Source organism: Pristiophorus japonicus, chromosome 22 (genome assembly GCF_044704955.1).
Source record: "Pristiophorus japonicus isolate sPriJap1 chromosome 22, sPriJap1.hap1, whole genome shotgun sequence".
Classification (NCBI taxonomy): Eukaryota; Metazoa; Chordata; class Chondrichthyes; family Pristiophoridae; genus Pristiophorus; species Pristiophorus japonicus.
The window spans coordinates 62875242-62896798 of NC_091998.1; the positions used below are offsets into that span (position 1 = coordinate 62875242).

At 49.9% G+C, this 21557-nt stretch overlaps 1 protein-coding gene across 2 annotated transcripts in view; it reads right to left on the reverse strand.

Annotated features, from left to right (window-relative positions):
- The window catches only part of LOC139235100 (bone morphogenetic protein 1-like), a 248390-nt gene that overhangs the window by 15924 nt on the left and 210909 nt on the right, over window positions 1–21557 (reverse strand). For both annotated transcript variants that reach the window (XM_070866262.1, XM_070866261.1), the window contains 5 exons: window positions 20403–20528; window positions 18503–18663; window positions 15122–15302; window positions 5297–5422; window positions 155–282 (listed from right to left, as the gene is read on the reverse strand). In XM_070866262.1, coding sequence (XP_070722363.1) covers window positions 155–282; window positions 5297–5422; window positions 15122–15302; window positions 18503–18663; window positions 20403–20528 — 722 coding nt within the window. The remainder of the gene's footprint in view (window positions 1–154; window positions 283–5296; window positions 5423–15121; window positions 15303–18502; window positions 18664–20402; window positions 20529–21557) is intronic.

Below are 21557 nucleotides of genomic sequence, written 5' to 3' on the forward strand. Positions count from 1 at the left end.
CTTTGCAGCCATTTTAAATTGACGACAACAGGCTGATACTCCGGGACAACCTCCTTCGCCCGAGGCCACCTTGTGATGTGAGCTGGTTTACAATCTTGTGCTGACCCTGAGCCCCTAATGGACTCCCTCGATATGGGAAAGGGGCATTTCTTACCAGCTTGACACGGTGGCCGGGTGTGGTTACGATCTCCCAGGTGCACTCCTTCCGGCTCGTGTACTTGTCGGGCCAGTTGGGGCTGGTGATGGTTCCAGAAACGCTGTTGATTTTGTGTTCACATCCAGCTGTAGTCAAACACACAAACGGACATCAGTTCCCTTCGCAAGCTGAGTGTAAGTGTGGTGCTTTCTACTGGGACCTAATGTACACCCAACCCACCACGTCAGCCGAGGCTCAGTGGGCAGCACTCTCGCCTCAGCCAGAAGGTTGTGAGTTCAAGGCCCACTCCAGGGACTTGAGCACATAAATCCAGTCTGCCACTCCAGTGTAGTGCTGAGGGAGTGCCGCACGGAGAGACCTTAAACCGAGGCCCCGTCTGCTCTCTCTGCTGGATGTAAAAGATCCCACGGCACTATTGTGAAGAAGAGCAGGGCAGTTATCCCCGGTGTCCTGGGGCCAATATTTTTCCCTCAATCGACGTAACAAAAACAGATTATCTGCTCATTATCACATTGCTGTTTGTGGGAGCTTGCTGTGCGCAAGTTGGCTGCCGCGTTTCCCACATTGCAACAGTGACTACACTCCAAAAGTACTTCATTGGCTGTAAAGCGCTTTGAAACGTCGGGTGGTTGTGAAAGGCGCTATATAAATTCAGTTGATTTAGTATTGCACTCTGACTATTCTACAGTTCCATGAACAAGGCAGTGAGCGGCATGGTTTGGAAATGCGTAGAGTACTTCTGTGTTATTCTGGGAGAAAGGATCAGCTTGACGAATAAGGGGCACTCATCGATACTCACAGATTGACTGCCTTGAAAGATATTCTTACTGGAAGCGCTCCTCGTTTCACAGATGAATGATTAGTGCGCCGACGGCTGAGTGATGTCAGCCAAAAGATCCGCTTCGGAAAATATCTGCTCCTGATTAGTGGGGCTAGTCTGCTGAGTAACCAATCACAGGCAATCCCGCCTTCTCAGCATCTTACACAAAGCTTGCCGTTTGATTGGTTCAGCCGGCAACACAGCCAGCCTCTCAATCTCTGTGGCTCTAATCAATATGACCAAGGTCAGTGCCCCTCCGAACTATGCTCTCCGAGCTCCCGCAGTCCTTCCCCTTCCACCTTTTAAACCCCCCCGCCAAGCTTGACATTCCCAAACGACAGCTTCCTGATTCACTGTGCCATCCCGCCGATCTTTACCCTTGCCGGGACCCTGCACCGTGGGCCTTGGGCCCTCAGCAGGGTCTCTCGAAAACAAAACCTCATTACTATCCGTCAGTCACTGCTCAGCGGAGGCTCAAAACAGCAGATCGCAAAGTAACTTGCCATCCCAGTGCAGCGACAGAGGTCCTTGCACGGCAAGATAGCATCAGCAAGGACTCATAGGAATAGGAGGAGGCCATTCAGCCCCTCGAGCCTGTTCCGTCATTCAATGGGATCAACCCCAACTCCATTTTGTTGGACAGCGCAGATATAATGGTAAGTACTACAGGGAATAGAATACGGCCAGGGTGATCTCCTGGACTAGTGTCGATTGCCTGGGTGGGTTGTGTTAAGTCTTGACTCTAATGTACTGACTTACACGAGACACATGTCACTCAGGACCTGCACCTTTAATTCCAGATCTCCAGTGCTGCACTTGCCTCAGACCTCCCTTTATATACCTCAGTGGGACAGGTATGGAGTGTCTCCTGCAAGTGCACACCTGGTAGTAAGGTATGCTTATTGTTACAGGTCATATCCAGTTAAGATACAGTTATATACAGTAATGTGAGATACATGACAGGTCGGAGAGGAATTTTCCCAGATTTTTCTCCGTGAATTGGCCTGGGTTTTTATCTGGTTTTTGCCTCTCCCAGGAGATCACATGGCTCCAATTGGGGTGGAGTGTAGAATGCTTCAGTATAAGGGGTGTTGCAGTTGTGTGAGGTGGACTGGTTGGGCTGGGTGCTCTTTGCCTTTCCGTCATTGTTCATAGGTTTATATGTAACCTTCAGGGCTGCTGACCGAGGGACGTGTGGCTCTTTGTCGGCCGGCGTGGACACGATGGGCCGAAATGGCCTCCTTCTGCGCTGTAAATTTCTACCTTTCTATATACCTTTGCCCCATATCCCTTAATACATTTGGTTAATCCAGCAGTCTCAGATTTAAAATTAACAATTGATTTAGCATGCGGGAGAGAGTCCCAAACATCTACCATCTTTTGCTAACTTTGCTAAGTGTTTCCTAACCACTTAGGAAGTATCTGGCTCTAATCATCATCATAGAACGGACTTGCTTCCACATGAGTTCACAGATGTTTCAATGAAGGACCCGATGTTCCAGTCCTGAACTCCAGTTGAGGGGGCGGAAGATGCCTGTGTGTGGATTTTTTTAACATGGGGTGGCCGTTGCACACCAGCCACCACACGGGCTTGACAGAGCTCGGTCTTTATCCAGTGGCAAGGGTTGAACCAGGACAACTGAAGACCTGCTATGCTGCACGGACCTAGTGCACACACATATCGCAGTGTGGGCTGGGCCCGTGCTGCCCCTGGGCCCTCGGCTCTTCTGGGCCCCGTACCCTCATTCGCTGCACCTCCGCCACGATGTTCCAGGGGGCGCTCCAGCTCTACCTATAGCCCCGACCTGCGATGGTGTTCTCACACAGGTCGGGGCGGCCTCCGATGTTCTTGCTCTAATATATAAGATGTGTCCCTTAGTCCGAGATGCCCCAACCAGCGTAAGCTCCTCCTAAAATCCCGGGAATACTTTGAGCTGCATCTGGTGAGTTACAATTCTTGGCCAGAATGGAGATGATTGAATAATTCGCCCCCCATCCGCCCGCCCCCACCAATCACACCTGGAGGCGGCACTGCAGTAAGTGACTGGGACTGATTGTGTATTGTGTAGCTATCCCCCACTCACTGCGTTTCGCTGGAGAAATCACCCCGCTGGCGTCAGGAGAGCCTGTTTTGCTGTAGTTTCGGTCTCGAGTTAGAAGACGCTCTAAATTAAAACCACAAGTCCCGCCCCCCGCCTCCAGCTCATTGGCTGACACAGTGGTGTCAACAGTCGCTCCGTTATTCAGACTGTTGTAACCAACGTTCCCTTTAAGCTGCAGGGCCGCACGGCGCTCTGGAGGTCCCGTGCAGCCAACTTTTAAATAGAAAAAAACGCACATGCGCAGAATTCTGAATGGGCCACGCGGGCCAAAATAAAATTAGAGGCAACATTGGATGTAAGCCTTCCCCTCCTCCACCCGGCCAAGCATAAGAACATAAAAAAGGAGGGAGAGAGAAAGCAGGGAATTATAGACCGGTCAGCCTGACCTCAGTAGTGGGTAAAATGATGGAATCAATTATTAAGGATGTCATAGCAGCGCATTTGGAAAATGGTGACAAGATAGGTCCAAGTCAGCATGGATTTGTGAAAGGGAAATCATGCTCGACAAATCTTCTGGAATTTTTTGAGGATGTTTCCAGTAAAGTGGACAAAGGAGAACCAGTTGATGTTGTATATTTGGACTTTCAGAAGGCTTTCGACAAGGTCCCACACAGGAGATTAATGTGCAAAGTTAAAGCACATGGGATTGGGGGTAGTGTGCTGATGTGGATTGAGAACTGGTTGTCAGACAGGAAGCAAAGAGTAGGAGTAAATGGGTACTTTTCAGAATGGCAGGCAGTGACTAGTGGGGTACCGCAAGGTTCTGTGCTGGGGCCCCAGCTGTTTACATTGTACATTAATGATTTAGACGAGGGGATTAAATGTAGTATCTCCAAATTTGCGGATGACACTAAGTTGGGTGGCAGTGTGAGCTGCGAGGAGGATGCTATGAGGCTGCAGAGTGACTTGGATAGGTTAGGTGAGTGGGCAAATGCGTGGCAGATGAAGTATAATGTGGATAAATGTGAGGTTATCCACTTTGGTGGTAAAAACAGAGAGACAGACTATTATCTGAATGGTGACAGATTAGGAAAAGGGAAGGTGCAACGAGACCTGGGTGTCATGGTACATCAGTCATTGAAGGTTGGCATGCAGGTAAAGCAGGCGGTTAAGAAAGCAAATGGCATGTTGGCCTTCATAGCGAGGGGATTTGAGTACAGGGGCAGGGAGGTGTTGCTACAGTTGTACAGGGCCTTGGTGAGGCCACACCTGGAGTATTGTGTACAGTTTTGGTCTCCTAACTTGAGGAAGGACATTCTTGCTATTGAGGGAGTGCAGCGAAGATTCACCAGACTGATTCCCGGGATGGTGGGACTGATCTATCAAGAAAGACTGGATCAACTGGGCTTGTATTCACTGGAGTTCAGAAGAGTGAGAGGGGACCTCATAGAAACTTTTAAAATTCTGACGGGTTTGGACAGGTTGGATGCAGGAAGAATGTTCCCAATGTTGGGGAAGTCCAGAACCAGGGGTCACAGTCTAAGGATAAGGGGTAAGCCATTTAGGACCGAGATGAGGAGAAACTTCTTCACCCAGAGAGTGGTGAACCTGTGGAATTCTCTACCACAGAAAGTAGTTGAGGCCAATTCACTAAATATATTCAAAAGGGAGTTAGATGAAGTCCTTACTACTCGGGGGATCAAGGGGTATGACGTGAAAGCAGGAAGGGGGTACTGAAGTTTCATGTTCAGCCATGAACTCATTGAATGGCGGTGCAGGCTAGAAGGGTTGAATGGCCTGCTCCTGCACCTATTTTCTATGTTTCTATGTTTCTATAACATAAGAACATAAGAAATAGATGCAGGAGTCGGCCATTCGGCCCCTTGAGCCTGCTCCGCCATTCAATGAGTTCATGGCTGATCTTCGACCTCAACTCCACTTTCCTGCACTATCCCCAAATCCCTTGATTCCCTTAATATCCAAAAAATCTATTGATCTCTGTCTTGAATATACTCAAAGACTGAGCCTCCACAGCCCTCTGGAGTAGAGAATTCCAAAGATTCACCACCCTCTGAGCGAAGAAGTTTCTCCTCCTCTCGGTCCTAAATGGCCGACCCCTTATCCTGAGTGGCAGCGGCTCAGTGGTTGAATACACCTTGAAACGGGTACCTCTCTCGTGGCACAGCAAGTTCGAGCTCCAGGCACACTGCCCCATCGCTCAGAGCCGCTGACGCCTCATCAGCGGCCCGTTTCCCCCCGGGAGGGTCAGTCACTCACCTTCCTTGCAGTCGTGCTTATTCTCATGGAGCATGAAGCCACTGCGGCACTGGCAGGTGTAACTTCCAAAGGTGTTGACGCACTCGTGCTGACAGCCGCCATTATCCTTCGAGCACTCGTCTTTATCTGGAGGGGAGACACAAGCACAGGGACGGTGAAGGATGCGCCTTGCCCAATATTCCCCTTTAAGCTGTGTGGCCGAGCTACGGTCTGGCGGTCCCACTCAGGCCAGTCACCAGCTTCTGGCTGGATAAAATGCGCGGTGCCCGGAAATTTAAAGGGGCCATGCACCCCAAAAAAAGAGAGAACATTGCCTCCCACCATTAACAGCACAGTCTCACGGTCAGAAAAAAACCCAGGCCCACAAACAATCACTGTCCTGTTCAGCCATTTTATTTCCCCTGTAATATTTTTACGTGAAGATTAAGGGAGTAGGAGACGGTGGGAAAATGACTGAGCCTGCAAATCTCACTAATGGTGCATCTCTGGTTCAGCACACAACACAGTGAAGCCATTTCAGCTCCTTCAGTGGGCCTGGCCTCCCAATATCGCTACTGCCTCCGTTCTTTCTGGGCACGATCCACATTCGCCGAATATGGTTGAGCACAGATAGTCGCTGTATCTTTGTCACTGCAGGCTACTCCACTTGGGGAGGCTGGTCGCTATTTCTGTTCATTATCCAATAACAACTTGTATTTAGATAGCACCTTTACTACAGTAAAAAGTCCCAAGGCGCTTCACAGGCGCGCAATCAAACACAATCGGACACCGAGCAGCGTAAGGAGATATTAGGACAGGTGACCAAAAGTAATAATGATCACAAACTGTAATTTATATTTTTCTGTAAATTTTATGCTGACCAAGGGAAGGGATGTTAATGCTGGGCAGTGGGACATTCCATTCGCGGCACCCAGTGTCGGCCTCAAGCATCTCTGGATAGGGGTTAGATACAGAGTAAAGCTCCCTCTACACTGTCCCATCAAACATTCTCAGGACAGGTACAGGGGCTTAGATACAAAGTAAAGCTCCCCCTACACTGTCCCATCAAACACTCCCAGGGCAGGTACAGGGGGTTAGATACAGAGTAAAGCTCCCGCTACACTGTCCCATCAAACACTCCCAGGGCAGGTACAGGGGCTTAGATACAGAGTAAAGCTCCCTCTACACTGTCCCATCAAACACTCCCAGGGCAGGTACAGGGGCTTAGATACAGAGTAAAGCTCCCTCTACACTGTCCCATCAAATACTCCCAGGGCAGGTACAGCACGGGGTTAGATACAGAGTAAAGCTCCCTCTACACTGTCCCATCAAACACTCCCGGGGCAGGTACAGGGGGTTAGATACAGAGTAAAGCTCCCTCTACATTGTCCCATCAAACTCTCCCAGGGCAGGTACAGCACAGGTTAGATACAGAGTAAAGCTCCCTCTACACTGTCCCATCAAACACTCCCAGGGCTGATACAGCACGGGTTAGATACAGAGTAAAGCTCCCTCTACACTGTCCCATCAAACACTCCCGGGGCAGGTACAGGGGGTTAGGTACAGAGTAAAGCTCCCTCTACACTGTCCCAATGCACCTAAACACCAGCCTCAGGACGATATCTGTGTAGTACTTTTCCACTTAACCCATCCTGTGGGCTCTCCGACTGAGATTGCAAATCTGTGTCAGATTGTGGGTAGTTTAGTGCCGTGGGCCCACACCCAGCCAGCATTGTACTGCCTGCTCCTAACTCACTTTACTGCAGTCACAAAAGTTTGGGTTGGATTCAACGGCAAGTCATTACATAGCACAGAAACAGGCCAACCAGTCCATGCCGGCGTTTATGCTCCACTCGAGCCTCCTCCCGTCTTTCCTCATCTACATCTATCGGCATAACCCTCTATTCCCTTCTCCCCCATATGCTTGTCTAGTCTCCCCCTTAAATGAATCGATACTATTCGCCTCAACCCCTCCCTGTGGCAGCGAGTCCCACATTCTCACCCCTCTCTGGGTGAAGAAGTTTCTCCTGATTTCTCCATTTGATTTCTGGGTGACTATCTTATATTGATGGCCTCTAGTTATGCTCTTCCCCACAAGTGGAAACATTCTCTCTGTATCCACTCTATCAAAACCTTTCAGAATGTTAAAGACCTCTATTAGGTCACCCCTCAGCCTTCTCTTTTCAAGAGACAAGAGACCCAGTCTGTTCAATCTTTCCTGACAGGTATAACTTCTCAGTTCTGGTATCAACCGTGTAAATCTTTTTTGCACCCTCTGCAATGCCTCGATATCATGTTCATAATATGGAGACCAGAACTGTGCACAGTACTTCAAGTGTGGTCTAGCCAAGGATCGATACAAGTTGAACATAAATTCTCTACTGTTCAATTCTATCCTCTGTACCGTGTCAGCTGTGGCTCAGTGGGCAGCACCCTCATCTGAGTCAGAAGGTTGTGGGTTCAAGTCCCACTCCATAGACTTGAGAGCAAAAATCTAGGCTGACACTCTAGTGCAGCGGTGAGGGTGTGCTGCACTGTCGGAGGTGCCGTCTGTTGGAGGAGACGTTAAACCGAGGTCTATTCTTTAAGATCCCACGGCACTATTTCGAAGAAGAGCAGGGGAGTTATCCCCGGTGTCCTGGCTAATATTTATCCTCAATTAACATCAGTAAAAAATAGATTATCTGGTTATTATCTCATTGCTGCTTGTGGGAGCTTGCTGTGCGCAAATTGGCTGCGCGTTTCTTACATTACAACAGTGACTACACTTCAAACAGTACTTCATTGGCTGTAAAGCATTTTCGGACATCGTGAAAGGTGCTATATAAATGCAAGTCTTTCTTTTTTCTTTTTCTCTTGAGAAAAAAGGGGAAAATATCAGTTTCTTCCTCATTATTCCTAGCTCCACTTGTTAACACCTGACCCATAGTTAGTCTGTGAGATTATACAATTCACCATCTCTGCAGCTTAACAACGAAGCTGGAATGTTCTAAACAAATGTAAAAGTCGGGAACTCAAAACATTTGACATGTTCAGCTGCAATTAAAATGAAGCAATTGAGCCACAGAAAATCGGGCCTGATCTGCGGTGGATTAAGTGAGAATGTCCCATCAGCCAATCAAAGGGAACTCACGGGCACGAGGCTTGGTAACCAGAGGGCACAGATTTAAGATAATTGGCCAAAGAAGCAGAGGGGAGATGACAATGTTCCCGCTAATTGTTTTTTCTGGGGGGGGGGGGAGGTGGCGGAGGGGTAACGGGGCTGTGCGGCCCATTCAACGTTTCGCGCATGCGCAAAATTTCACTTCTGAAAAGCTGGTCCCAGTCTGCAGGCCGCACGCCAGCTTAGCGGGAACGCTGAGAGATGAAGTTGGTTGGTGGAAGGTTTAGAGGGGATTTGAGGTGCGGGGAGGGGGGCTTCTTTATGTGGAGGGTTGTGGGGATCTGGAACTCGCTGCCTGGAAGAGTGGTGGATGCAGAAACCCTCACCACTTTTAAGAGATGGTTGGATGGGCACTTAAAGTGCAGTAACCTGCAGGATTATGGACCTAGAGCTGGTAATTGGGATTAGACTGGATGACCTTTTGTTGGCCGGCGCAGATATAATGATAAGTACTGCCGGGAATAGAATACGGCCAGGGTGATCTCCTGGACTAGTTTCGATCGCTTGGATGGGTCAGAGAGGAATTTTCCCAGATTTTTTCTCCCCAAATTGGCCTGGGTTTTTATCTGTTTTTTTGCCTCTCCCAGGAGATCACATGGCTCCGGTTGGGGTGGAGTGTAGAATGTTTCAGTATAAGGGGTGTCGCAGTTGTGTGAGGCAGACTGTTTGGGCTGGATGCTCTTTGCCTTTCCGTCATTGTTCATAGGTTTATATGTAACCTTTAGGACTACTGACCGAGGGCCGTGTGGCTCTTTGTCGGCCGGCGCGGACACAGTGGGCCGAAATGGCCTCCTTCTGCGCTGTAAATTTCTATGAGGAGGTTTGTTTTTTACGCAGTGAGCTATGATCTGGAATGCACTGCCTGAAAGGGCTCTGGAAGCAGATTCAAAAGTAACTTTCTGTAATGTATTTGCTTCACGGGTTCTTTGCTTAAGAATTCATAGCAACTCATTACATAGAAACATAGAAAATAGGTGCAGGAGTAGGCCATTCGGCCCTTCGAGCCTGCACCACCATTCAATATGATCATGGCTGATCATGCACTTCAGTACCCCATTCCTGCTTTCTCTCCATAACCCCTTGATCCCTTTAGGAGTAAGGACCACATCTAACTCCCTTTTGAATATATCTAACGAACTGGCCTCAACAACTTTCTGTGGTAGAGAATTCCATAGGTTCACAATTTTCTGAGTGAAGACATTTCTCCTCATCTCGGTCCTAAATGGCTTACCCCTTATCCTTAGACTATGACCCCTGGTTCTGGACTTGCCTAACATCGGGAACATTCTTCCTGCATCTAACCTGTCCAGTCCCGTCAGAATTTTATACGTTTCTATGAGATCCCCTCTCATTCTTCTAAATTCCAGTGAATATAAGCCTAGTCGATCCAGTCTTTCTTCATATGTCAGTCCTGCCATCCCGGGAATCAGTCTGGTGAACCTTTGCTGCACTCCCTCAATAGCAAGAATGTCCTTCTTCAGATTAGGAGACCAAAACAGTACACAATAGTCAAGGTGTGGCCTCACCAAGGCCCTGTACAACTGCAGTAAGACCTCCCTGCTCCTATACTCAAATCCTCTCGCTATGAAGGCCAACATGCCATTTGCCTTCTTCACCGCCTGCTGTATCTGCATGCCTACTTTCAATGACTGATATAACATGACACCCAGATCTCGTTGCAACTCCCCTTTTCCTAATCTGTCACCATTCTGATAATATTCTGCCTTCCTGTTTTTGCCACCAAAGTGGATAACCTCACATTTATCTACTTTACACTGCATCTGCCAAGCATTTGCCCACTCACCTAACCTGTCCAAGTCACCCTACAGCCTCTTAACGTCCTCCTCACAGCTCACACTGCCACCCAGCTTAGTTGGTTTATTAACAAAGGTTTAACAATCACACTACACATTACCAGTTCATCCACTAGGCTCACAACTGCATACCTCATCATGGGTGACATAGACCCAACTGACTGGGGTTTTATTGAGTCGTGTAAACATCACTCACAATGCAACAGCTCAACAACTATTTTAAACTAAAGTTTAAGTCAAATGCCCCCACCCCCGCCTTTGGCAAGACATAAATTTAGAAATTAAATTTCAAAGAAGACTTAGCTCAAATTAAAATTTGGTTGCTGGGGGTGATGATGCACTCCAATCCCTCCGGCGCCCACCTCTCGCGGAAGGCCGCGAGCGTACCGGTGGACACCGCGTGCTCCATCTCCAGGGACACCCTGGCTCGGATGTAACCGCGGAAGAGAGGCTGGCAGTCGGGCTGGAAACAGCTCTACAAACCATACTCACAGGTGCATATGTTACACTATCAAAAGGATAACTGGATAAATACTTGAAAAGGAAAAATTTGCATGGCTATCAGAAAGAGCAGGGGAGTGGGACTAACGGGATCGCTCTTTCAAGGAGCAGGCACAGGAGCGATGGGCAAAATGGCCTTTTTCTGATTCTATCTGCATGAACAACTTACATGAAACAAGGAAGGGAGGGATCTCTGATCCCAAAACTGAAGCCCATTCACAGATGGCAAACTTTGTTGCATGAGTCATTGCGGGCTGGATCCTGAAGGGGGCACTCCAGTCTGTAAGTCTATCGATCTTATTCTCCTGCCGTGCACAAGACTCCAGTTACATTGTGCTGAGGTTTTTAAAAGAAGGACAGTTCAAGGGGTATCACCTCTGTATCTACTTGCTTCTACATGAGGTATATCTTCAGGCTAATTACAAGCCAATACACACAAGCACTGCCCCAGGTCAAGAGGAGCTGGAGAACTGACAGGCTTCTAATGATCCTCCCACCCCACAAACCTCCCTATCTCTGTAACCTCCTCCTGCCTTGCAACCCTCCCTATCTCTGTAACCTCCTCCTGCCCTGCAACCCTCCCTATCTCTGTAACCTCCTCCTGCCCTGCAACCCTCCCTATCTCTGTAACCTCCTCCTGCCCTGTAACCCTCCCCATCTCTGTAACCTCCTCCTGCCCTGCAACCCTCCCGATCTCTGTAACCTCCTCCTGCCCTGCAACCCTCCCTATCTCTATAACCTCCTCCAGCCCTGCAACCATCCCTATCTCTGTAACCTCCTCCTGCCCTGTAACCCTCCCTATCTCTGTAACCTCCTCCTGCCCTGCAACCCTCCCTATCTCTATAACCTCCTCCAGCCCTGCAACCCTCCCTATCTCTGTAACCTCCTCCTGCCCTGCAACCCTCCCGATCTCTGTAACCTCCTCCTGCCCTGCAACCCTCCCTATCTCTATAACCTCCTCCAGCCCTGCAACCCTCCCTATCTCTGTAACCTCCTCCAGCCCTGTACCCCTCTGAGATCTCTATAAACTCCTCCAACCCTACAACCGTCCCTATCTCTATAACCTCCTCCAACCCTACAACCCTCCCTATCTCTATAACCTCCTCCAGCCCTGCACCCCTCTGAGATCTCTATAAACTCCTCCAACCCTACAACCCTCCCTATCTCTATAATCTCCTCCAATCCTAGAACCCTCCCTATCTCTGTAACCTCCTCCAGCCCCAACACCCCTCCCTATCTCTGCAACCACCTCCAACCCTACAACTCTCCAAGAGCTCAGCGCTCATCCGCCAGTGGCTCAGTGGGGAGCATCCTCACCTCCACGTCCGGAGATCGTGGGCTCGAGTGCCACTCCAGGGACTTGAGCACAAAAGTCAAGGCTGACACTCCAGTGAAGTACAGAGGGAGTGCTGCACTGTTGGAGGTGCCGTCTTTTGGATGAGACATTAAACCGAGGCCCTGTCTGCCCGCTCAGGTCGATGTAAAAGATCCCATGGCACTATTTCGAAGAAGAGCAGGGCAGTTATCCCTGGTGTCCTGGGGGCCAATATTTTTCCCTCAATCAACATAATAAAAAAACAGATTATCTGGTCATTATCACATTGCTGTTTGTGGGAGCTTGCTGTGCACAAATTGAGTGCCGCGTTTCCCACATTACAACACTCCAAAAATACTTCATTGGTTGTAAAGTGCTTTGGGACATCCAGTGGTCGTGAAAGGTGCTATATAAATGCAAGTCCCCTCCAATTCTGGCCTCTTGAGTATCCCTGAATTCCATCGCCCCCTTTGGTGCGATCTGCTGCCTGGGCCCTAAAACCTTTGGAATTCCTTCTATAAACCTCTTCACCACTCATCCTTTAAGGTGCTTCTTAAAACCCATCTCTTTGACCAAGCCGACTTTCGGATGAGACGTTAAACCGAGGCCCCGTCTGCCCTCTCAGGTGGACATAAAATATCCCACATCACAACAGTGACTACACTCCACAAAATACTTCATTGGCTGTAAAGCACTTTGAGACGTCCGGTGGTCGTGAAAGGCGCTATAGAAATGCAAGTCTTTCTTTCTTTATTCTCCTGCCCGTGAGGGGAAATTATCCAGTCAGGAGCAGCTGACTAAAGACCCATCACGTGGGGGATGTGTTTAGGCCATTAGCCACTGAGGCCAGGCTAACACTCTTATTTCTCATTGTCTTCATGGCTCAGCGATCAGCATTCGCGATGCCAATCCGTGTTTGTGGAGTATACCTGGGATGTCCTTGCCCAGTGCTGCCCACTGTACCCATGCTCTTTCTCGGCCCTGGCTCGCCATTCTTGGCGCCTGCCCTCAGCGCGTAACATGGCTTTCTGCCACGTCAGCCTTGCTGTCTCCCCAAGGGTTTGACAGGAGCAGCTACACTGTGGGGGAGGCGATTTTGAAGGATTGCATTGGCACGCACAACCCCCCCACCGAGTTAAAATATTGGTGTGAAAGTCGCCATTGACTGACCAGGGAGCTGCCAGGGTTTTATTTATAAACGTTTGGTCACCTGTCTTAATATCTCCTTCTTTGGCTCTGTGTGAAATTTTGTCTGATAACGTTCCTGTGAAGCGACTTAGGACGCTTTGCTAGGTTAAAGGTGCTATATAAATGCAAGTAGTCATTGTTGACGGAATTTATTTTAAAGAGGTTCAATCCCTGGTCTGTGCCGAGTTATCGCACCCAGACCAATCGTTGCATGAACCAACACTCCCATTCCTGATTGCCAACCAGTGACCCCTGCACCTCAGTGAATGACCTCCTCCCCCAACTGCTTGAATCACACTCATATTCTAAACCCTTGCACAGATAATGTTCACTTGGGTGACGTTCTAAAGAGCTGTCAGCTCTCCAGAAACTATAACCTTCCCCCCATCCACTAAACGCAAGAACACAAGAGATAGGAGCAGGAGTAGGCCATTTGACCTCTTGAGCCTGCTCCGCCATTTAATACGATCATGGCTGATCTGATCATGGACTCAGCTTCACTTCCCTGCCGGCTCCCCATAACCCCTTATTCCCTTATCGCTCAAAATTCTGTCTATCTCCGCCTTAAATATATTCAATGACCCAGCCTCCACAGCTCTCTGGGACAGAGAATTCCATAGATTTATAACCCTCTGAGAGAAGAAATTCCTCCTCATCTCTGTTTTAAATGGGCAGCTCTTTATTCTGAGACTATGCCCCCTGGTTTTAGTTTCCTCCATGAGTGGAAATATACTCTCTGCATTCACCTTGTCGAGCCCTCCCATTATCTTATATGTTTCGATAAGATCACTTCTCATTCTTCTGAACTCCAATGAGTATAGACCCAATCTATCTTCATAAGTCAACCCCCTCATCCCCAGAATCAACGTAATGAACCTTCTCTGAACAGCCTCCAATGCAAGTATATCCTTTCACTGGTTAGTACCTTCAGGGGAGCTGGGGCAAGACTTCTTCTAATAGATGTGAGCCAAAGGTGGACAATCCCTTGATAGAAAATAAGAACTTAAGAAATAGGAGCAGGAGTAGGTCATACGGCCCCTCGAGCCTGCTCCGCCATTCAATGAGATCATGGCTGATCCGATCATGGACTCAGCTCGACTTCCCTGCCCGCTGCCCATAGCCCCTTATCCCCTTATTGTTTAAGAAACTGTCTATTTCTGTCTTAAATTTATTCAATGTCCCAGCTTCCACAGCTCTCTGAGACAACGAATTCCAGATTTACAACCCTCTGAGAAAATAAATTCCTCCTCATCTCAGTTTTAAATGGGCGGTCCTTTATTCTAAGACCATGCCCTCTAGTTTTAGTCTCCCCCATCAGTGGAAACATCCTCTGTGCATCCACTTTGTCAAGCCCCCTCATAATCTTATACGTTTCGATAAAATCATCTCCCATTCTCCAAATGAGTAGAGGCCCAACTTACTCAACCTTTCCTCATAAGTCAACCCCCCTCTTCTCTGGAATCAACCTAGTGAACCTTCTCTGAACTGCCTCCAAAGCAAGTATATCCTTTCGTAAATATGGAAACCAAAACTGCACGCAGTATTCCAGGTGTGGCCTCACCAATACCCTGTATAGCTGTAGCAAGACTTCCCTGCTTTTATACTCCATCCCCTTTGTAATAAAGGCCAAGATACCATTGGCCTTCCTGATCACTTGCTGTACCTGCATACTATCCTTTTGCATTTCATGCACAAGTACCCCCAGGTCCCGCTGTACTGCGGCACTTTGCAATCTTTCTCCATTTAAATAATAACTTGCTCTTGGATTTTTTTTCTGCCACAGTGCATGACCTCACACTTTCCAAAATGGTTCATTGATTCTACTGATAGTCTCCTCGCACCCTATGGAGAGACTGCCCACCTACCAGAAAAGAAGTGGGCCTTGAAGCCTTTCTTGGAGACGGTGTTGTCCGATTTAAACTCTATCCTCATGTTGTTGTACTGGGATGTGATCACCTCGGGTTTCTCTGCACCGCAGAATTTACCGTGGAGCTTGGAGTCAGCAGAGAGGCCACTGCGCACTTCAACATAGTCATACTTACAGACCTGGAACCCAAGGATCAGTCATGGCAGGGGAATGCTCAGTCAATCAACACATCAATACATAGAGTACAATGTAAATGTATCATTACATGACTTGATCAAATATCATATATACACACACACACACACACACACATATATATATCAGAAACTTAACTGGACCAGCCATGTAAATACAGTGGCAACATTATTGTCTTATTGAAATGTATAAGATTCTAAGGTAGAATCGACAAGGTAGATGCAGAGAGGATGTTTCCCCTCTTGGGAGAATCTAGAACTAGGGGGTATAGTTTCAGAATAAGGGGTCACCCATTTAAAAAAGAGATGAGGAGGAATTTCTTCTCTGAGGGTCATGAATCTTTGGAATTCTCTGCCCCAGAGAGCTGTGAAGGCTGGGTCATTGAAGATATTTAAGGTGAAGATAGACAGATTTTTGAACAATAAGGGAGTCAAGGGTTATGGGGAGCGGGCGGGGAAGTGGAGTTGAGGCCAAGATCGGATCAGCCATGATCTTATTGAATGGCGGAGCAGGCTCGAGGGGCCAAATGGCCAACTCCTGCTCCTTTTTCTCATGTTCTTACAAGAGCAGGTCAGAGGCTGGGTATTCTGCGGTGAGTGTCTCACCTCCTGACTCCCCAAAGCCTTTCCACCATCTACAAGGCACAAGTCAGGAGTGTGATGGAACACTCTCCACTTGCCTGGATGAGTGCAGCTCCAACAACACTCAAGAAGCTCGACACCATCCAGGACAAAGCAGCCCGCTTGATTGGCTCCCCATCCACCACCTTCAACATTCACTCCCTCCACCACCGGCACACCGTGGCTGCAGTGTGTACCATCTACAAGATGCACTGCAGCAACTCGCCAAGGCTTCTTCGGCAGCACCTCCCAAAACCGCGACCTCCACCTTCTCAAGGGGCAGTTAGGGACGGGCAATAAATGCCGGCCTTGCCAGCGACGCCCACATCCCAGGAACGAATATTAAAACAGTAGATATATAATATCCAGCCCAGGTTTTTAAAAGGTTTACTGCAGGGATATTAATCGGCACATCCCAGATAAAAAGAAGACAGCATGACACTCACTGTTAAGAGCGCAGTTATACTGTCAGTTGTGCACTGGCAAAGTAATACTGTACAGTAATACAACAGTCAGAGTGTAAACTGAGAATCAGCTCCCGAACTGGTTCTGATAGAGTGTGTTGTGGGCCGGGCCAGAGGAGGCTTGGTACCATGTGGAGTATGGGACCTCTTGCACCTTTACAAACTGAAACGTTTAAACTTTACCAGCTGAGAATGGTGCCGGGCACGTGCAGCGCTCACCTCTCGCTCCTGGCCTTGGAAGGTTTGATTCGCCGCTTGACAAAAACACTCTCAGGGGCAAAAGTCCGGCAGCTGTTCGGGTATATTAGCCTCCCTTCCTTTTCCGAGTTCCCTTTCTCCTGTTGTCTCCTTGCAGTGGGCCAGTTCAGGGTGAGAGAGAGAGAGCAAGGGTATCCCTGCAGCTGGTCCTCAGGAGGTGTGTGACAGTGCCCTGCTCTCCTCGCTTTCTCTTCCCCTACTGCCTGCCTCTGGGAAGGTGCCTGGCTCCCAGTTCACCTTGCGGCAGGGACACAGTGCAAATCAGTAGCCCAGTGCGTGGGGTCCCTGGGTCGGGCAGTGGGTGCTCCAGCTCACGTGGCTGGGAATAATGCATGATGGAGAGTGAGAGTGTGGGTTCGGAGCAGCGAGGCTGGTGAGCAACGACCAAGCCTTGGCAACACACTGACTCCCTGCTCCCCGCCTTTGAAGGCACTGATTCCCCCTGGGGTACAGTCCCACAAGCTCCCTCCAGTACCTTACCCTAAGTGGGCACTGTCCATGTGTGAGCCTGGACAAAGCTACTTAACCATGAGGGGCATCACAGGGAAACTGGGTGCAGGCACACTGCAGGACGCAGAACGCTGGCTGACGTTTATTCCACCTTCTGCCCAGCGGCACTGCAACCAATTATAGCGCACGACTGCTCCACCCCTCCCCCAACCCCTGCCCCCAATTGACCAGCTAACTCAGCACCAGACCAGGATTCCACCGGTACGCTCGCGGCCTTCCGCGAGAGGTGGGCACCAGAGGGACTGGAGTGCATCATCACGCCCGGCAACCAAATTTTAATTTGATTTTACGTTTTAAAGTTTAATTTGTTTTAATTGCCGGTGCTTTTAGTGTCCCCCTCTCCTTTTATAGGGGGCACTGGAAAAAGGAAAACATTTGATTTTAGTGCCAAAAAAAAAAAAAAGGCCTTGTAAATGTCTGGTGTGTCATCCAGGTCGGGTGGCACGGATACATGTTTTATGTTTTGCAGGTAGACTCTAAAAGAGTTTCAGCCCTGGGAGCATGCGGTCTGTACGGCTGATCGCCATTACTACATCTCATCGGAACTTGCGCCATCAATTCTGTCGTCTGGACATATATGGGGCGTGTTTCCCGGTCCTTCACACTCCATCTTTCGCCCCGGAGCGGCGGCAATGGCGGGGGTGATGGGTTCTGGGCGGGCGGTCAGCCTCCAGCGCCCCGCGGCGATCCTCGGGGCCCGGTTTAGCGGCGGCGCGGAGCAGCACGGCGGGGAAGCGCTGCGCCCGGTGTGCAACGCCCCCAGTCGCGACACCGGCGTGAGTTTTGTCTCCCGCCCGACCCGTCCGCCCCGCAGCGCCCCCCCCCCCCCCCGCAGTGACCGCCCGGGAAATCAGGGCGGGCCCACCATCCCGACAGCGGGGAGGTGAGCAATGGACTCCTGAGGTAAGGGCGATTTTTTATTTTTCCTTTCTTTGCGGTTTTATGTTGTGGAGGCGTGGGCAATGTTTTGTGGGGTATTTTTTGTTATTTTTCTCTCCCACCCCCAGGCGCCTCTCGGAGCGTTCCCGGCTCGGGAGTTTCCCGTGGTAATGCCCGAGAGAGGGGTACAAGTCCTCCCTTAGCGCTGCGCCCCCTGACTCAGGGCCCAGCTGACCAATGTTACCGACTGAGGCGCAAACTGTTCCCGGGCGCTAACGTTACTGCCCCGCCGCCATTACCGCCCCGAAAACATCAAAGCCAAAAATCCAGCCCAGTTATTATTGTACTGGGTGCTGCCTTGACCCGAACCCATTGGGCGAGCTCGCCCTCTCGCTCTCATTAACCCGCAATGGCCGTTTTACGGACGCTGTCCCTCGCTCTGGGTCTACTCACGTCATTTCCCTCGATCTCAAAGAACTCAAACTGGAGAGAGATGCGATACTGAGTTGGAGCCACCACTTGCCAGACGCAGTTCTTGTTGGGCGGGTATTCTTTGGGCCAACCCGGGCTAGTTATGGAGCCATTGAGCTTAGTCAGGAAGCCACCACACGCAGCTGGAATCAGAGGAGCACCATTACTACAGTACATCGGAATTTGTACCACCAGTCCTGTTTGTGAAGGGCTGGTCTTGCATCTGGACAAATATAGTCTAGGTATTATACCAGAGAAGGGTTCTGGCACTGAACACTAGAATACTCTGTTATAACTGACATTTTCTTAATTCCTTCTTGTTTCCAGTTTTGCAATACTCCCTCCCCACTTTCCCCGTATCTGGGCTCAGCCGTGTCATTTACATATGATGGTTCCCGACTCTCTCCCCGCCCCTCCCCACAATCTCCTGAAGGTTGGGTTATGGTCCCACGGGTACAGGAGTGGCAACACTCTGTCACTTCGAACAGGAGGCCACTCTACATCCCGGGACCCCAACAGTGACCGCAGAGGGGATATTCCACCACGGGAGGACATGCTGATCGCATTCGTGCTCATTCTAGCGGGGGGGTGGCTAGACAGAGGTCCTGAGGCAAACTCGTAACGCTCCCATCGCTGAGCTCCACGGACAAAGGGCAGAGCAGGAATCAAAGCTGGGACAAGTCAGGAGTGTGATGGAACACTCTCCACTTGCCTGGATGAGTGCAGCTCCAAGAAGCTCAACACCATCCAGGGCAAAGCAGCCTGCTGGATTGGCAGCCCATCCACTATCTTAAACATTCACTCACTCATCACTGACAGCCCACTACTACATGGAGTGGTGCCGTTATATTCACCGAGTCCCACATGCTTCTAAGGACATCCACCAGTGCTGCTCATTGCTGGCCAATGGGAGCTCATCTTACAGAAGTGTTTTAATGGATGTGGATGAGGCTGGCAGGGCCCCATCTATTGGCCACGTCGCGATGCCTTCAGCACAACGTCAAGCGTGTCTTCACAACATTCAATACCCCTTGACATTCAACGGCATTACTATCCCAACCATCAACATCCTGGGGATCACCATTAACTGGACCAGCCACATAAATACTGTGGCTACAAGAGCGGGTCAGAGGCTGGGTATTCTGCGGTGAGTGTCTCACCTCCTGACTCCCCAAAGCCTTTCCACCATCTACAAGGCACAAGTCAGGAGTGTGATGGAACACTCTCCACTTGCCTGGATGAGTGCAGCTCCAACAACACTCAAAAAGCTCAACACCATCCAGGACAAAGCAGCCCGCTTGATCAACCCCCCATCCCCCACCTTCAACATTCACTCCCTCCACCACCGGCGCACCGTGGCTGCAGTGTGTACCATCTACAAGATGCACTGCAGCAGCTCGCCAAGGCTTCTTCGGCAGCACCTCCCAAACCCACGACCTCTACCACCTAGAAGGACAAGGGCAGCAGGTCCACATTCCCCTGCAAGTCACACACCATCCTGACTTGGAAATATATCGGTCGTTCCTTCATCGTCGCTGGGTCACAATCCTGGAACTCCCTCCCTAACAGCACTGTGGGAGCACCTTCACCACACGGACTGCAGCGGTTCAAGAAGGCGGCTCACCACCACCTTCTCAAGGGGCGGTTAGGGATGGGCAATAAATGCCGGCCTTGCCAGCGACGCCCACATACCGTGAAAGAATAAAAAGCAATGCATGAAGCATCAGGGCTGCCTCCTGCCCTTGGGGACCACTTCAAAGCAGAGAGAGTGCGTGTCTCCCCCCCCCCCCGCCCCAGTCCCATCGCCTCCGTACGAAAGCCCCCCCACCACCAGCTTTAAGAGTTCTCGTTTTGCCGTTTTACACCAAAAGCTCCCTCTTACCCTCACAGCTTCTTTTGTCGGTTGCGAGCTCATAACCAGGATCGCAGGCGCACTTATAGCTGCCCAGGGTGTTGACACAGCGCTGCTCACATCCTCCATTGTCAGGCCGGGAGCATTCGTCCACCTCTGGAAAGAAGACGGCAAAGCAATCAGCGACTGAGCAGCCCCCTCTCCCCTACGCCTGGACACACACACACAGTCATGGATATTTGCAGCACGGAAGGAGGCCATTTGGCCCATTATGCCCAAAGAGCTATCCAGCTTAATCCCACTTTCCAGCTCTCGGTCCGTAGCCCTGCAGGTTACGGCACTTCAGGTGCACATCCAAGTACTTTTTTAATGTGGTGAGGGGGTTTCTGCCTCTGCCACCCTTTCACGCAGTGAGTTCCAGACCCCCACCACCCTCTGGGTGAAAAAGGTTCTTCTCAACTCCCCTCTAACCCTTCTACCAATGACTTTAAATCTACGCTCCCTGGTTATTAATCTCTGTGGTCAGGGAAAAACATTCTTCCTATCCCCTCATAAACAGGGCGGATCACTTTGACTCTGTGCAGCAGTGTAAAGCGGGTGGTATCAGATCCGCCGCCTATTAGACTCCCAAACATAGAAAATAGGTGCAGGAGTAGGCCATTCGGCCCTTCGAGCCTGCACCACTTTTTTTTCTAATGTGGGAGAGCAAGCGCTCTACTCAGAACTCCTACATGGGCAAGTGAGCCCCAGGTGGGCAGAGGAAACGTTTCAAGGACAACCTCAAAGCCTCCTTGATAAAATGCAACATCCCCACCGACACCTGGGAGTCCCTGGTCAAGTGGAGGAAGTGCATCCGGGAGAGCGCTGAGCACCTCGAGTCTCATCGCCGAGAGCGTGCAGAAATCAAGCGTGCGGCAAACCAGTCCCACCCTCCCTTACCTGCAACTACTGTCTGTCCCATCTGTGACAGAGACGGTGGATCTTATATTGGACTGCTCAGCCACCTGAGAACTCACTTTTAGAGTGGAAGCAAGTCTTCCTCGATTCTGAGGGACTGCCTGTGATTAGACATCTGTCCCGATTGACTGACTTATCATCATCATATGCAGTCCCTCGGAATCGAGGAAGATTTGCTTCCACTCTTAATATGAGTTCTCAGCTGGCTGAACAGTCCAATACAAGAAC